General features: G+C 42.6%; 1 protein-coding gene across 2 annotated transcripts; it reads left to right on the top strand.

Annotated features, from left to right (window-relative positions):
* The first annotated feature begins 209 nt into the window (after nt 1-209).
* On the top strand, nt 210-17,815 carry UBE2L3 (ubiquitin conjugating enzyme E2 L3). 2 transcript variants are annotated; one of them, XM_040080680.2, is made up of 4 exons: nt 210-303; nt 8,551-8,646; nt 11,917-12,103; nt 15,159-17,815. In XM_040080680.2, the coding sequence occupies exons 1-4, from the start codon at nt 277-279 to the stop codon at nt 15,311-15,313; spliced, it is 465 nt and encodes a 154-aa protein (XP_039936614.1). In that variant the 5' UTR covers nt 210-276; the 3' UTR covers nt 15,314-17,815. The 2 variants fall into 2 exon arrangements, with proteins under 2 accessions (XP_039936614.1, XP_039936613.1); XM_040080679.2 differs by lacking the exon at nt 210-303 and adding an exon at nt 716-960.
* The last annotated feature ends 455 nt before the right edge of the window (nt 17,816-18,270 follow it).

Raw genomic sequence — 18,270 nt, 5'->3', positions numbered from 1 at the left:
CAGTGCAGCCGAACATAGCCGAGCCAGGTCGAATTGGTTCGAGCCGAGCCGAGCCGAGCCGAGCCGAGCCGAGCCGAGCCGAGCCGAGCCGAGCCGAGCCGAGCCGAGCCGAGCCGAGCCGAGCCGAGCCGAGCCGAGCCGAGCCGAGCCGAGCCGAGCCGAGCCGAGCGCAGGCCCCGCCCCGCCCCGCCCCGCCCGCGCACCGCCCCAGGAAGCGCAGGGTTTAGCGGCCGGCCCGCGCCGCGATGCATTGTGGGGCGCAGCAGCAGAGCCAAGATGGCGGCCAGCAGGAGGCTGATGAAGGTAACAGCGCCGGGCAGGGCCGCCGGGCGGGCGGCCCCGGCTCCCGCGGCTGCCCCTCCGCCCCGGCCCCCTCCGGCGGCGCGGAGCCGCCTCCCCCGCCGCGCCCCGGCGGGGCGGCCTCCACCGCGCCCCTCGGCGGCGCCCCGCGCCCGAGCGGCCGGAGCGGGAGCAGCCGGCACTTGGGCCGCGGCCGTGAGGGGCCGCGCCTCCCCCCCGCCGCCGCCGCCCCGCGCTCCGGCAGCGCCCCGCGGGCTCGGCTGCCGCCCGCGGCTGGGCGGGGGCGCTGGGCGGGCGCCGCGGGCCGCCCCGACCCCCTCGCTCGGGGGGCTCCAGGGTGACTAAGCAAAGAGGAAGGGACGGGGGGAAGGAAACGCCGCCGCCCGGGGCCGGGGCATCCCCGGGGCGGCGGGAGGGCTCGGCGGCCCTGCCGGGGGAGGGCTCGGCGGGGAAGCGCCCTCTCCTCCCTCCCTCCCTGCCGGGGGAGGTTAGCCGCTCCCCCGCGCTCACCCCGGTGAGGAACCGTCCCCAGACGCCCAGGGATGAAATAATTTCGTTTTCGTTGTTTCGGAGAGTAACCTCTTCCTTGTATGAGTAAGAGGCTTATCATACAGAAACATGGACCTGGGTTCAGAAGTTTCTTCATTCGCTGCGGACGTGGTAATGTTTTCGTCTTCACTCTTATTTGTTCTGAACCGCGGATGATACTTGGAAATGGAAACTCGGCCCCGGATGGGCTGTAACCAGGAGCACGTATAGTTTACGGTTAAATACCACTCGGGATTATGTTTCTCATTATTTTCTTTGAGGAGGAAGGTACTTCTTAGAAGGAAAATGGTAACCATTGCCCCCAAAGCACACAAATTTATTTTATGTGCTGTATATAATTGCCAATTAACATCACAAACTGTAAGCAGTGAGGTTTGCCTAGGACACACGTACGTAGTGGCATAAAATTTATTCATCTGTAAAATGCTGTGGCAGAACCCAGATTTGCATGCGAAGTGCCTGTGGGGAAATCAATGAACTTTACAGGCCAGTCCTGGGAAATGGAGGGGAAAGACCCCATAACTGTTGAGCAATGTTTCATGCTTATTAAAATCTTCCCCCTGTGGGGTGCAGAGCAACCCTGCACTGGGATTTGACAGGTACTTGGGTGATTCTGTTGAACTTAATCCTTTAACACCAGTTTTACAGCTGGCTTCAAGGACGTGGACCCCCAGTAGGGCTGGGATTTCACCAGGACATGTTCATGGCACATCCTAAAGTTGCATTTCCTTAATGGTGCAGATATATAAATAACCATTAATACTTGGGTATTTTGGAAGAAACCAATAGCTCAGCGGTGATTCTCTAAGACTCGTTTTGTTGGAGCATTTAAAAATTAAATTGTAAATAGTTTGTGTGCAGTGTCATTCCTATATATTGAAAATCAGTAGGCATAAACATTTAATTGTCCTTAAGGATCCTGGTGAGATGGAATTCATTCCTTATTTCATTTTTTGATAGCTCTGTATTTTCTCAGGACATTAGTATCATAATCACGATGTCTGTTGCTTTATTCTCAAATAAGGTTTCCCTTAGTTTCAGATATAAAATTAAATAGTTGTTTACTATTTTTGTAAGGCAGGTTTTTTGCCTGTTGTGAAAAAATACATTGATTGTTCGGAAGCATATCACTACTACTCTGGTAGTAATAATATATATTTTCAACTTTTTTTGTTGTTGTTGTTAATTTAAAGTAGGAAATAAAAATCTGAAAGGCAAGAAAAATTGTTCTTAATATTTTCAGTGCCTCTTGCTTTTCAGCCCCCCTCCTCATTTTCACTATACTTCTGAAACATTAGTTAGTACTTCAGACTAAAATACACTAAAGGAGTTTTGATAACATGACCTTATTTTCTAGAAATTGGTGTGGCAGCTGTTTCTTGGAGGGAGTGGTGTGGGAATGAAGGAGACATTGATAACGTACCTATCATAATTTCACTTTTGTTTTTGTTGCCTAATATCTGTGGGTTGTTCGTGTTGTGTGTGGGGTTTATGCAGTTCAGGAGCTGTGGGGTGCTCTGTCCCACAGCTTGCAGAGGCTGTTAAATCAGCAGTTCCTTTCCTGCTCTGGGGAGTCAAGGCAGCCCAAAAGGCTCTGGTTTTGCCATTCTTCATCTCGGTAGGGACAAAGTAGAGTTCCCTTTTAGAGTAGGGATGATGTCATCGGGATTGCTGCAGCATGATGTGAAGGTCCAGACTCACATGTGTATCAACCTAATATCACTGTTAAACTCCCAGATTCACAGGTCCACTTTGATTTGAAGTCTTTCACTGTTGAAGTTTTGAGATTGGGAAGTCTTTGGGGTGTTTTTGTCAGGGTCTTGGAATGGTGAGTGATTATAACTAAAGGAAATGGGGTTTTTCACTGTGTCAGTCAATTACCTTTAAAATAATTTAGGATACGCATTAACTGTCTTTTCTTGGAGCAAAATAATCAAGCTTGTCTTTGATAAATGAGACTAAACCTCAAACCTTTTATAGTTATATAAAATTAAGCAATTCCTGTTTCCTTAAGGTCTTGCCAACATTTTGAAGTACTGCATTTTTTCTGGACTCAAGTCACGCATCATAGTTATTCATATTAATCACTGTGGCTCAAAGAGACTGGATGCAGTACATCAGTAATAACTCACTGTCTGCCTGTAGAAAACTGGGAGTCGTGTCCACTGTCCAGCTGGGAATGGATGCCCTTTTCCTGTTGGAGGAGCCATTTCCATCCTGACTTCACAAACCTCTGTGTGAAATGAACATTACAAATTTTGCCATTGTATGTGTACCATTCAATTTTAAATGTGAATTCAAGTTACAAAGATGACAAGATTGGCTTGTTTTCTGAGGGCATGTTTAAACAAATCACCTTCCCTAGGCCAAAGACCTCTTTTATGGTTTCTTTTTGCCAAGCTTTATCCCATCAAGTAGTGCCATCTCACTGAAGTCTTCTCCCCTGATTCGCTGCAGCTCCGTGGAGGTGTGCCCTTCCAGGAGCACACCTAGCTTAGCAAAAACGTGAAACAAACGTAGGCAATGACTCATATTCCAGTGACAACTGAGGTGGAGGTTTGATCTGTGAGCCACCATTACACCTCTTCAGAGCCCCAGCTGTTGAATCCTGACTCCTTGTGAAATGTGAACAGTGGGAATGAAACAGTCTTTGTCAAGGATGTGATGTTGTGAATGGTCTCTCAGGGTTAAAACAGGCAAATATGGATTGATTATATTTAGGAGAGGATCTAAGGCTTCATGGCCCTTTGTCATAGAAAGGAAATTGTCTCCAGGCCGTATGATGGGGAGCACGGATCTCCCGGAGACGTGCCAGAGACTTCAAGGGAAGGCTTTGCGCAGTTGCCACCTGCTGATGTAAAAGAAGCCGTTCTCCATGCTGGATCCGTAGCCAGGTGTGGGGAGGCGCAGAGGGAAGGCTGTTCTGGTGCTGGACACGCACAGCGCGTGCAGGGTACAGCGTGTGGTGCTGAGCTGCCCCTCCCACAGGGTGTTTGGGAGCTCTTGGAGAAGGCTGTGCTGCCCCAGGTGTGGAGCTGGGCCCTTCCATGGGGACTGCCCGGGATGGAGCTCAGCTGTCTGTAAGATCCACGCTTTTCCTGGTTTTCAGATGTTCCTTTAGCAATAGAAATTGAAAACCGGTTTAAAGAGTGAATGACGCTTCGCATAGCAAGTGAGATATGTTGACAAATATTTTAATTTTATTGTTTTTGCTCTGCTTCCATAGTTGCATAAACGTTTATGCAACTGTTGAACTCTGTGATAAAATACAAGCATGGGACCACACCCAGGTAGGTGGCCTGCAATCTCCAGGATGCTGTGGTCCTGCAAACACTGTAGTGTTCCCAAATAAAGAGGTTTTCAACAACTCTGATACTTGACAAACGTTTCTAAATTGATGCAAACTTCAGTTCTTAGTAACGAGGGAAATATGGTTTTGAGCAACGTATGATTGTCCTTAGGCAGAAGTGAGAATATAGATGCATTTTCCTTTTTTGAAACAGAGATTTGACAAAAGGATTTTTAGTCAAATTAAAATACTTTGCCAAAAAGTAGAATTGCTCAGTCAATAAGTGAGTATACAGGATTGTAATGTTGCAGAGGAAACTTGCTGCTGATTCTTAAAAGAACTAAATTCTCTTTCTGTTTTTGTTTGGGTTTGTGATGGATCTTTTTGTGTGTGCGGTAGGATCAAATTTTAAGGGGTTTTTTTTTTAAGACTTCTCTGTACCTGTAAATCCAGAAAGTGAAACTGGCCAGTTCCTGATCAGTGTTTTGGAGCCTGTTTGACTTACAGGCATTTTTTAGAGAATGTATTCATAAACAGATAAATACAAATCGTAATAATGGTTTAGAGTTATCTCAGGAGGCTTTTGGTTTTATTTGTGAATTTAGTAGCATTCTGGGCTTGATGCAGAACTTACTCAAGTCAGTGTGAGCTCTTACACTTATTCCCATATTCTGGAATTGCACTCTTACAAGTATTTGCCTTGACTGCATTTTCATATTGGCTTGGGGTTTTAGAGAAGTGCAAAACTTGAAAGATGCATGGACAAAACAGTTGAAGGTTTTTTAAAAGACTCAGCTACATTTTAAGTTGATGCTGCTTTTCTTTCTACTTTCGAACATTTAGTTTTTGATCTGAACAGCACAAATGATTACCCAGTTTTGAAAATGACAATTTTAAACCTTTAATGGTTATGTATGAGAAGTAGTATGTACTTTTATGACTACCTTCAGCGTGATATGCTTGAAGATCAGGTGCCACCTCTGAAACAGTGTTTTCTCCATTTCATGTGCTGTATATAACACTTTGGACATTTCCAAATTACAAACGTTGTCTCTCAGGAAAGGCCCATGAACTAAGAACTAAGACATTTCAGTTTTTCAAGCAGCAAGGTCACATGCAAGGTTGATAAAGAGTGGGGAATGAAGATTGATTGAAATTCTCACTGCAGCCATCCAAGCTTTAGTTACGCTCCTCCTATGCTCCTTTAATTATGTTACTTGACAAAATTAAGGGGTGGAGGACAAGAAAAGGAATTAATCTATTTACTGTCTGCCTAGACTCAGAAGTATTAATTTGAAATAAATATATGGACTGTATCCTTTTACCTCATAAAGCAGTTTTTATCCCTTTGGAGTTGCTCAAGCCCATGTTAAATGTATTGTTAGTTTTTAATCTGTGCTGCTTGAAAGTATTTAGTAGCTCATTCACTTTTATAACAGTATTTTTGTACTGCAGTTGTGTCTGCCTCCCTGGCCCTGAGGCAGTTAGATCTTTATTATGGGTTTTGGCAGGTGCCAGAAGAAAAAAACCAAAACAACCTCCCCTCATACCCTTAAATAGTGAATGGAGAAGCTCTTACCACTCCTGAAAGCACGGCTTGTGTAGCGTTACGCTGCCATAGTGGGGGAAAAGCTGTGTGTAAAGAACTCCACCGAGGCTTTGATTCATTTGGAGTGAGATACCAAGTCCGAAACACTGCTAGTATAAGAAAAGTAATTTCTAGTATAAATCACGATCTGTCTAAGCCCGCGGTTCAGGTGCATTCCCTAAGGTGGCTGGATTGTCGCTGACCTCTGCAGTCCTGGCTGCGTGTGAGGACGGAGCTGCCGGGTTTATCCCTGCCCGGCCCTCGCACAGCTGTCAGCTCCTCCCGCAGGAGAAGGGCAGAGTACAGGCCTGCCACACTCCAGCAATTCACCACGGCTTTGATTCTGAAAGCAGTTTCCTGCAAAGGCCTCACGTGTCAGTTGAAGGAGGAAGATGGCCTGAATAAATTTTGTCTAGTTTAGTGCCTCTGTACTGTTTAATTCCCTCTCTCATATGGTAGACTTGAGAAAAAGTGGAAAACAAGTTGCATATTTATTTTAACTTTTCATGATGGCATACAAAGTTTTACAATTTTATAATGATCTCTGTATGGGACTCTTGCATTTCTTAATTCAGCATGCAATTTTTTAACCTGAATCTAACTATAAGATATAGGTGCTTGATTTTTCCAGCAGTGTGAAGCCACGCTTTTCCATTTTGTTTTATTAGCTTAATAACATACCTGAATTATAGAGTCATAGTCCTTCCCTTTTTTTGCGTGTGGACAATTGTTCTCTGGGCCAGCAGCAGTACAGTGCTATTGTCTGAACCTGGACAAAAGCTCCTGCATGGAAGCTGCAGTCCCACTGGGCATAATGGGGGGGGATTTCTGTCATGTGCATGTTTTTACTATAGTCACTCGAAAATAGTCCAAACCCGTTTTCCTTGCCTTGATTTAGAGTGAAGGCACTTTGAATAATGCACGTTTATTCATGCTTAAATACCTAAAAAAAAAAGCGTATTCTGTTCTCAGTGCTTGGTGTGTTACACCTAGTGTAGAGTGCAATATTTTCCCTGTTCCATGCTGTGCAGTAGTAGTTTGCCAGGGCTTCCCAGTCCTGTGTGTGATGGGAGCGAGCAGCACACTCAGCTCCCCACTGTGGGGATTTGCACTCTGAGTGATGGTAAAGCACCTCTTAGAGCTGTGATCATAAAGGTTATTTTCTTTTGAATATTTTGGTTTGCTCTCTATCCCTATAAATATGCTTCATGGGATTATTTTGGGGGGGTTATGTTTTCCTGCTCTAAGGGAATAGGATAATCCTCTTAGCTCTTTAAAAAAAACACCCAAACTGTCTGTGACATTGCATAAGTCTATCAGCAGTGGAATTTGGGGATTATTCCATGGGTCTAGACTAAAAAGTCAGTGTTCGTGTCTTGGGGATAGTGTTAGACATCAATTCAGATCCAAGCCTCCAAGGTTAAACTTTGTGTTCAGAGTATGCTCTTGCTTACTAGGTACAGTGGGTGGAAATATAAATTTGCTGATATGAGGCCCTCATGATTTTTGTTTCACATGCATTTGGAATTCTTGTTTTCCCTTTGGGTCAGAATTTTATCATGATGCTGAATTTATGCAAGAGGTTACTGCAAGTATTAAATCTGCTAGTCAAGTGCAGAAAGGTTTGATCCAAGATGAACATAGAGCTATTTTAGAAAACAAACCATGGACAGTACAGCACTTGTAGCAGGAAAACTGAACTCTTGTTTTTCACTGTGTAGTGCCTTTGCTTGTAATTGGTGGGTTTATCATAATTATATCAAACTTAATTTTGCAAGATGCCTGCACCCAGTGCAGAGCTGAGCACTGTCAGAGCACCCCAGTGCTGCTGTATAAGCAATATTTTTCCTAACCTCTGCAGCCTCCAGACATGTGCTGCTGTTCTGAAAGCACTGGGAAACTTTTATGTTTCGCTGTGGATGATTTTTGAATTCATATTTGGTTAAATTCTCTTTAAAGATAAAATGGCAGAGTTCAACCACAAAGGACTGTAATTGTTGTGGGGGAAATAAAAGTGGAACCTTGAGGTGTTTCTTTTTAGGTCTTATGAAATACTCCAGGAAACAGACCTTACAGTAGGGCTTACATGTCATTTTAAATATAAAAAGGCTGAAATACTTATTTTGGTGATACCTGGTTTGCTAACTGATTCAAAATAGTTCAACTGGTGCAGAGAGATAACCTTGCTTAAGATTGACACAGCTTTAAAGAGAGGAATCCTAATGTGTACTGTGAGCTTTGAGGTACTAAACAGAGAGGAAGCTGAATCTTTTCAAGTTACTGCTCTAAACAAGGCTTGTTTGGCTTAGATTGATATGTTTGTGGGTTTGGATCCATTTAAGCTGTTCATGCAGGAATTTGTTCATTTTCAGTTGAAATAATTGGCCTGTTCAGTGGTTTTATCCCTGGTTAAATCTATTATGAAATAGTTCTTCCAAATCACTGTTCTCCTTCACACAAATCCTAAGATGCATTTTATTTCTGCACGTCAGAGTATTATCAGTAGTCTGTGACCAAAGGCGGATTTGCCTTTGAGATAGAGAAACATCTTTAAATGTAGTTTTTAATACTTCTGCTTCATTGTGTCTTCTTAATAACAAGACATTTTTGTGTTTTCCTCACATATCAGAAAATAAGGGTTTTAATATCTCATCTCAGAGAATTTTACTTTTTACAGGCACAAAATTTTATTTCTCATTTATGTGGGTTGCCACCACTAATTAAAGAAACCCACACTGACCTTGAAACATTTTGAAAAACAAATGCGAGCATCTTGCTTAATACAGTTATTAACTTACACTTAACACTTTGCTTTGCTTTTCAGGAGCTTGAAGAAATCCGCAAATGTGGAATGAAAAACTTCCGTAATATCCAGGTTGATGAAGCTAATTTATTGACCTGGCAAGGGCTTATTGTTCCTGTGAGTATAGACTATTCCTTATGAGCTTTAAAATAAAATGAGGATCATTTGTATCTCATAAATCCACAGCTCAGTATTGCTGCTGGTGACCATGAAATAATTGGTTATTGTAGGCCTGGGCTGACACATGGCTGCAGCTCCGTGGTGGCACTGGGAGAGGTGCTGGAAGGGGGAAGAAAGTGAAGTTTGGTTTTACATTATACATTTATACTACATTTATATTATGTAGTATAAAACCTACATGATCATAGGAAGAAGAAAGGAAGTATGAAATACTTTTACTCCTTAATATGTGGGGTTTTTTAAATTTACTGGATTTATTACTAGCATAAAACTGAGTATTGGGAAAAATTCGATGCAAGGAAAGGGTTTGGATTTTCCATAGTGAGCTCTTTAAAAGAAAGTAATATCTTTATTTAGGCATTAGTGCCAAAAGAAACCTATTTCACTTATTTTTTTTTTAAAGCACTACAGTCTTCTTAGGGAATGTTTAATCGAAGTAGATAACCATTTTATTAGTCAAATAGAGAGGGATTTGTTACTAAGGGGAAAGCAGGAAATGTGATGTGTTGGTTTCTTGGTAGAGAGTCACTTGGATTTTTACCCCGTGTGTTTCCCGGTGCTGTGGCCCATAGCAGTGGGAAATGGCTGGCTTGGCTCTAAGAGCTATTTTTAGTCTGCAGCAATAGGGGATGGGCCACGAGGGCAGCAGTTGTGGTTTTCTGTGGGTGCTGCCAGAAAGCCTCCCCAACCAGTCAGTGTCTGTGTTTTTATTACATGAGTAAGACTTTGAGACATCTCTGTAGCACTGCCTCGTTAGTCAGAGCCTGCTCTGGAGCTCACATGGCACGGGCTGAGGTAATGGCTGGGCCTTTACACTCCAAAGGCTGGGGAATACGTGAAGTTTGCTGTTTCCTTGGAGTGGCTGACACTGCTCCTGCAAACAAAGCAAGTGGGATCTGACACGGGAATTTGACAGAGCTGGGGAACAACTTGCTTTAATCAGCCACTTTGTGGTTCATGTGTAACAGTTTAGTGCTTTGATAATACTTTGAAGCAGTATAAGCTTAGTAAATATGTCTAATAAAGCAAAACACAAAAATACTTGTTTATTCCTGTTAAGATTGGGAATGTGCAGTGTACAGCGGCTGTTTTTAACAGTTTCTGCTTGACAGAGGGTGAGCATGGTGTTTGTTTTGCAAAGCTTTGCAGCTTCACAAGTGTTTAAATGTTGGTTCAGTGAACTGTGCCCCAGACCTGCCTTTTGGTTTGTTAAATGTCCTGTTACTGGGGAAATTGCCTCAAATTCACTGCTGGTATAGTTAAGGGAGAATTTTGTTATGAAATTACACTTCCTTTAGTAATTTCAAATGTGGTGTTTGTATTCAAAGAGTAGTATAAGTTTTTATTCTGAGGTTATGCTGTAGATGTTTTAGTGTTACTGTCTCTTTAGCTATTTTTGGTACCAGAGTTGATGATTTCAAAATGCAATACATGAGCTCATTGAAAGTTGAACTTTTTTCTCTGTTTTTGCTTCACGTGCTGTTTCCATTTTAGCAAATGTTCTTACTTAGGGTTTAAAGACACTTACTTCAGTAGGACTAACCACTTACTGATTATTAAATGCTATAACTGGGCATTTCTTGGTCAGCTGCTTAATAAAGGTGTGAAAGATAATGGTTATTATTTCTAATAGTGTTCATACAGAATTACTGTGAAAGATAATGTAAAGGTGAGCTGTAAAGCTTTAAAAAGCTTCTGTTTGTAACATACTTTGTTCTTCAGAACAAATGTTAAGTTTTTAAGGGTGTTCACTCAATTGAGAAGTAAATTGAAGATACCTGGTCGACTTCTTTTCCTGTTCTAAATTGTAGAATGAAGGAGTTTGTGTCCTGTGGGTGGCCAAGGTAAACTGTTTGTTTGATTTCAACATCAAAACAAGACCGTGTAGCCCAGGCTCCTTGTTCATGTAAGAGGTACAGAGAAGAAAGTGGTTTTTTTTTAAGGCAGGTCACTTCTCATGTCAGTTCACTGAACATCCTCACAAATTACAGCACATGATGGAGACAAGAACGATTGAGCGGTGGGGGAAGAGGGCAGTGACTGCCTAAGTTGTCACCACAAGTTACTAGTTCAGCTTCCAAAGGTTTTAGGATTGCTTGAGTAAAAAGTGATTTTAAAACTGCTGTGGTTGCCTCTCCCCCTGGCAGAAACTGTTGTATTTCTTACAAACACACAACCAGATTCTCCACATGGATGAGCCTAAAATTAAATGTTTTCTGTTGACAAATATTTTAATAGAACACTCCCCACCCCCAAGTATTGGTAAATTCTGGGGTGGAATTGATTGCAGGGAAGGGTCTGGTTGCTAATGAAGAATGTGTGTGATTATACTTTACACCAACTGGAAACTCTCATCTTCTGATTCTTGTTCCCAGAGTGTTTGGAAAGGCTTCATTCCACAGTTACTGTTTTCAGTGCAGAATTATATTTTCATAGGCTTTAAATGTAGCAATAGTTTATTTTTGTTCTGCCTCTCTTGTGCAGTATCTAAAGCATCAGTATCAATAGTCTAACAGGTTTTTCTAAGTGACATTCTGGGCATTGTATTTTCTGTTTCAGCATGAAGAACTGTTTTTCTCACTTCACAGTTCTCTCATCCTGCTCCTTCAAAACTGATCTGATAAGAGTGGGTGCTAAAACTGCATACAAATTCAGAATGTTCTCATCAGCAAACACAGTGAATATCTATCTTTAGTACCAATGAATGCTCAGCAGATTTTTGTGTAGTCAGCACAAAAACGTTCTCGAAACATTTAGGGAGATCTGGCAAACCAAACTGCATTGCTGTTCATGCCACCATGTTGTGAGACACACAAAATAACTGTTCAGAAACCCATTTCCCTTGTCAGGCTTGCTGTTTGTGTCTGGGAAAGGGTTTACTATGGTTTTTGAAACACAAAGCACTAGAGAGGGCCTTGAGTTGGAGGTAAATGGAGCTGGATGTTTCCTTACCCACAGAAATGTCAGCCAGCTGTAGGGCAATGGCAGCCTGATTTTTCCAGGGCGGATGCAAATGTGCAGGTTGTATTGCCTCTCACATAGGTTTTGATGTTTCCTGACACATAAACCTGGCAGCAGTGTTGGTAGAAAATGCCTTTCAAAGAGGTCATTCAAGAGATCAAAGAAATCCAAGTCTGTGCCATGCTGCTTTTCACTTGTGTCCGTTAGCATGTGCCACATTCCTGACATTCTGCCTTCTTGTTGCAGGACAATCCTCCATATGATAAAGGAGCCTTCAGAATTGAAATCAACTTCCCAGCAGAATATCCATTCAAACCTCCTAAGATTACATTTAAAACAAAGATCTATCACCCTAACATCGATGAAAAGGGGCAGGTTTGTCTGCCAGTAATTAGTGCTGAAAACTGGAAGCCAGCAACCAAAACTGACCAAGGTAGGACTCCGTGTGGAGAAGGAACTGGGTATTGAGAAACTTTGCAGAGTGTTTGAATTTAAAGCTAAGAATGTTTCCCTTGTCAGCTTCTCAGAGCTCTGAGGGTATGTTCATTGTAAGGTTTGTGTTGTGAATCACACGTGGTGAGCACAGAGTACAACTCCTGTGGAATCTCGTTTTGTTACTGGAATGGGAGGTACCGGCACTGAAGTGGCATTTCCACCTCCCGGAAACCACAAAACTCTTCATGACTAAGGAGTTTATTAAGGAAGTGTCCTTGGCATACTTCGCAATTTTGCTGGTAGTTTGTGTGGGGGTTACTCTGTGTTTCTTTTTAAACAGTGACTTTAGAGTCCAGAGGTGTTCAGTAAATTCCTGAATGTTTGAAAGAAAGGGTTGAAAACCTCAAGGATTTCTATATTTTATAATCTGCCACGTGGTTCAGTGATTTCAACATATAGCTTGAAATATTAAGGGAGTCTTAAACAAAATCTGAAATAATACCACAGATTAACTTGTAGTTCTTTAAAAAATCATTGCTGTCAGGCTTGCTGTGTAGAGTGTCTTTGATAAGAATCTAAATATTGTAAGGAAAAAAGTTCTGTCAGGTTCTCTGGCACATTTAAGTGTAATATAAGTAGGGTTTTTTTCCTGTTGTTGCTTGCATGAGTTGTTGGGGTGAGAATTCTGTGTTGTCTGCCAGGTAATGATTAGCTGGGTATTAAGCTTTCGTTATTATGCATATGGAAAGCAAACATTCTTGCAAAAAAACGCTTATTTTTTAAAGAGTATTCATTCAAATGAGTAGCAGTTTAGGGCAGTGCTTGAGCTTCAGTGACACTGAAGTATCTTGTTCCAGAGCAGAAAATACTTCTCTCTTCCAGGCTCTTCTTTAAGGTTATTTTCACATGATCTGTGTTCCTGATAGGAAACCATGCTGTACTTAAGATTTTTTTTCTGTGTACCCCTGCATGCTAAAGACAGGACTTCCAGCTGTGCGATCTTGCCCAAAGACAAAACTAGAAAATTCCTGTAGTTGTTTTAGAAGAGATGAAGCAGGTGAATGTTGGTGAAAATGGAGGTGGCGGCAAAAAGAACCTGTGAAATAGGATGGCCAAGATCTTAGGTTTGTTGTAGATTTATCCCTGATTGTACAGGACAAAGGTCCTTGGGAGAGAGGAGATGGAAAGAACTGCGGAAGGTTTCTGTTCTGTTCCACACCTGAACAGCCATCTTGGTGCTATCAGCCCTTGCTAATTAACTGAAGGACTTACATGTCTCTACCCAGCTTGAAAAACAAGCTGTCATTAGCTGGAACTACTGAAACAATTGTTTGCATGCAGAATATAGTCAGTATCTCTCTGAGAAGCAGCAATTCCGTTTTTATCTGAGAGAGTGAATAAAAGCTGTGCTAAAATCAGAATTTGGAACTGATCCTGGGTGTCAAAATATTGCAAATCTCTCAAGGTCTGCTGTGTTGTGGTTTTTTGTTTAAGTCTTTCTTCAAGAAGTTGTTTTAGTGTCAACATCTGTTGTTACTACACGGTTGTATGAACCTGTGACAATATTACTAAAACCACGCTTAAATGTCTATTCCTTTTTCTTTGGATTTCTTGTGCACTGAGAAATCACTCTTAGCTTTTCTCAATGCAGTAATGTGACTTCATTAGTACGGCATCACAGCAATTGGTTTTGTTCACACAGGTGGCAAAAAAGTGAAGAGATTAAGTTCATCATAAATCATTAACTCACCTTTCACATACTAATTGTGCATCTTACTGCTGTTAATTTATGCTTAATATTAAAAACAACTGTTGTGGCAGGGCAGTTTTCAAATGCTGTGGGTATTGAGGCAGCTCCTGTTCTACCACGCCTGGTTTTTCCTGGCTTGTTACTGTTATTAACGTTATTGACCAGACATTTTCTCAGCAGTGTTTTTGCATGCTTTGCTCAGTGAGAAGGGATTGCCACTCAGTGTTTCTGCTGGTTTCAGCAATAGGATGGCAGTTCTTATAAGGCTGGGACTTCGGAGTTACTGTGAAGGAAGCTGGTATCAATTTTACATTCCTTAGATAGTCTGTTGCAGTTCAAACTTGGATTTGTGGTAAGAAATGTTCCCGTTTAGCAGTTTAGAGATAAACATCAGATTTGAGCGTGGCTTTGAGTGTTTGTTTTGAGGTTTGTTCATGAGTGGAAAAGACTGAGATTAATGCCCCAAACGAAGCCACTCTTGTGTTCCAGCATCTGCTGGAGTGATCATCATTGTCTGAACTTGCACTCCTGCCCAGGAACTCTGACACCTTTGGGTGCCTGGGCAGTGGGACTCCTGATCCTTGTGAGCTTCCAATGCCTGTGAGGATGTGTGTGAGAAAAATGTAGCAATAAATGGCACTGCGGGCTGTGAGGTTCACTGTGTAAATGTCAGGCGCATTTCCATTTCCCCAAGGATGACTTCTGTTCAGAAAGTGACAGGGACATTGGTGACATTGCTGTGAGCACCTTGCCACTCTCACCCCGTTGTTTGCCCAGTGCATCTCTTCTGGTGGCTGCCTTGGGCATCTGAGAGTAAAGGGAAAACTTGCCTGCTGTTCATAGAGAAGTAAGAATCATAGGAGATGAAGCTGGAAGAAAGGGTTTCCAGAAGAGGCTCAGTCACAGCTGCGTCACTGGGACAGGTGTCGGGAAATGCTTCATGGTGCAAATTCCATCTTCACCCCATCCCTTCAGTGAACCTGTCTGAGAGCTTTGATTCATTCTCAGCCATAGGAGAGGATTTTAGATGGTATGCCAATTACATGGGAAATAATTTGTGCACTCTGTTCATGTTGATTTTGTTTACAAATACGATTTTCTGGTGTTTATTCATGGTCATTGAACTCAATCTTGGCATATCACTGCAGCTTACTCACGCGCTGCGCTTGAAAAGGCCCGAGATTTATGGGGCTGTATTTAAATGCAGTTAAAGCTCTTTTCTTACAGGGGAATTTTGCTTACATTTTGATTTTGAAAAATTAACCCTCTAAGTCTCTGACGGTATTTATACTTCTTTTGACAGTAATCCAGTCCCTCATAGCACTGGTGAATGATCCACAGCCCGAGCACCCCCTCCGGGCTGACCTAGCTGAAGAATACTCTAAGGACCGTAAAAAATTCTGTAAGAACGCTGAAGAGTTTACAAAGAAATATGGTGAAAAGCGACCAGTGGACTAAAATCTGACACAAGTGCTGTCAGCAGCCTATGATAGAAGATCGGAGCAGTGCATTTGAGACACCCCGTAAAGCAGGACTCTATGGAAAATTGACAAGTGCCACCTTTCGGTGTGAACTTGTGGCTGTTACTAACTTTCTACAGTTTTCTTAATCAAAAGTGGGCTAGGTAACCTGTAAAGAAAGGATTAAAATTTAAGATGTTCTAGTTCTGCTTTCTTTGTTTAAAAATCACTGCTTCAATATACTTTAAAGTATGCTGTTTTCTTTTCTTGTCAGAATTTATCAAAAATATCTTAGACTTATATTCTGCCCTTAAATTGAAAAGGTTGTGGCTGTCATTTCTTATTTTTCCTTGCAGTTCCCACTATCTTGAGTTCATTCATGAATTTTAACCCCCTCCTCAAAGTGATGTCTTAGGAAAAATATCCCAGCCCTGGCAGGAAATGATTGAGTGTTTGGCAGTTTCATTTACTTTTCTTTCTAAATGTTGCACTGTGCTTTGTGGGACTTGTTGCAAGTCCCCCTAAACTTCAGTTTGTAACATAATAAACAAAATCCAACCCCACAAAACCAATCAGAAATAATGTCTGGGTCTGATGTAAATCTGGCCAATGTCTATTAAACGGGGAAACCCAAGTTTTTGTGTGCGTCATTGAATTAGAATATGGCTTACGTTCTGCTCTTGGAAAACTTTGGGGAAAAAAATCTGTAGCAAACAAGTAGTGGAATGTGATTGCAAACCTCCTTCACTTCTTCCCTTAATACCTATGCAGAGTAGCAGGAAACATGCACAGAACAACATTGCAACCACTCCAGGAGAGTTCCAGAAATTGGGGACCAAGAGGTACCAAAGTGACAAACTGTCTTTTGAGTTTAAAACAGTTGTTTTGGAAATGTTAATTTTGAATCTGAGAACTAAATCTGACAGCCCCTCTGCCCTCTCTGAACGTTTTCCCTCAGAATGCGTCAGGAGCATTTGTGTTTGTGGGACGGCCTTGAGCCGTTCCCAGCCCCGGCTCTGCGAGGCCAGGCCTGAGCACTGCGGTGTGACAGTGACAGCGTGGCTGCTGCTGCTGTGATCGACACCGGGGGCAGGCCATGGGGTGAGCGCTGAGTGCTCAGTGCCAGCGGAGCTGCATCCCCTCCTGCGCACGCTGAGGGAAAGGGAGCCCGTTCTGCTCAGAGCTGAGCATCCTCTGCCGTGTCTCTGCTGCTTCTGCTGCCTTTCCTCCCCAGCCCAGAGCACGATTCTAGCTCCACAGTCAAACTGCCACACAGTCAACCTGCTGTCTCCCCTTCTGCAGCTGGGGTCTGCTACTGTGTGACTGGGTTATTTCCAGAAATCCATTGATATCTGGGAGCACATATCATTTCTATGTGCAAGAAGCTGAGTAAAAAAAACCCTGACACCTAGGTGGTTGCCTGTCCTCCTAAATTCAGTTTTAATACAGCCTCTGCCTTTGCAGCCTTTCAGAACTAGCGTGTCAAGCAGTAGATCTCTCTTGATTTTAATGTCTTGTGTATTTGCTATTTCCTCATTCGTCCCTCTCCTCTGGCTTTCATTTCCAATTTAGTGTAAACAATGACAGCCCAGTACCTCACCTCTGTTGAAAGTAAATTTTTTTACAAGTTAGGGAGCTAAGAAATTTTATGTTTAAGTGTTCTTAGACAGATTCTTTGGCAGGTAAATAAAGTTAAACCACATTCACCTTATTTACGGAAACTTGCATTTCCTAAGTGTTTTCAGGCTTGTGAGAGCACTATTACCAAATTTCACATCTTCGTGTCTTCATTTGCAGAAAGTTGGTACTGATTTTGTTTCGTTCACTCTCACTCAGATTCATAATAAAATAATGCCAAATTATCTGTCAAACCGAAGTGTGTAACTTCTGCATCACCTGAGTCACTGTACCTTTGATCATGTCTGTCGGCATGGAAACTTACCATTCTCTAAATTTTATTTGAAACAAAACTGTAGCACTAGTTTGCCGCCCTCGTTGCTACTCAATAGTTACTCTGTGGTTGTAAAGCCTCTCAGGTCAAAGACTGCGTCTGTCTGCCTGGCTGCGCTCGGAGGCCGCGGGAGGCACGGAAGGGCTGCGGGATCGCAGGAGCTCCGGCCGAGCCGCACCAGCCGCTCCCATCCAGCTGCAGAGCTCACACGAAGACAGATCTCGCTATCAGTTCTCTTGGTGTGTTCTTCATAGTCCAATTGCTAAACTGAGACGTGTAAACAAAGTGCTGGCGTGTCTGGGGCAGCCTCTGAACAAAGGGATCCGGCACCTGGCTGAAGGCTGAGGAGAAGAAATGCAAGTGCGAAGTCCTACGATAACTCAGGAAATCAAGCTCTTGTTCTCTCTGGTTCCCTAAGCCATGCTGAATTCTAAACGTGCAGTTGAACATCCACAATGAAAGCAGCGCACTGGTGAAACTACACCCAGGAGTACTGGTATAGGCTTTCTGCAAGTCCATTCTGCTACCCTAATAAAAATTGCTCTCAAAGGCATTGTGGCATGGTTTTATTTTCGCAGAGGTCTGGGAGTTAACTGGGATTGTAGTAGTGTTTTAATTTGAACTTGGGTTGTCTTTAGAGCTTTCACAGAATCACTGAGAAATTTCTTTATTTCCCTGTATTTTATGCAATTGAAAGATTCCCTGTTGAGTAGTCTTTTAGTAATTCATTATTAATTTATCTAATTAAGTGGAAGTTTGGGGTTTAATGCTTTTCATTTAAAAATAAGGAATTTACAAAATCAATTTTTTACAGTACAGCGCTCGGCTAAAGGCTGCCCTCAGCTCTTCAGCGCTCGGCTGCCAGGAAATGCATCCAAAATTCCACAGGTGCGTAACGCCCTGATGGGTGCGATCAGAGCAAATCCGGCGCTTAGAAACACGGAGCAGTTTAAATGTTTATAACAAGGTTTAAAAGCATCCATGAGAAGGCGGCGGCGGTTCCG

Source organism: Hirundo rustica, chromosome 17 (genome assembly GCF_015227805.2).
Source record: "Hirundo rustica isolate bHirRus1 chromosome 17, bHirRus1.pri.v3, whole genome shotgun sequence".
NCBI lineage: Eukaryota > Metazoa > Chordata > Aves > Passeriformes > Hirundinidae > Hirundo > Hirundo rustica.
This window is presented reverse-complemented; position numbering and strand designations above follow the sequence as displayed.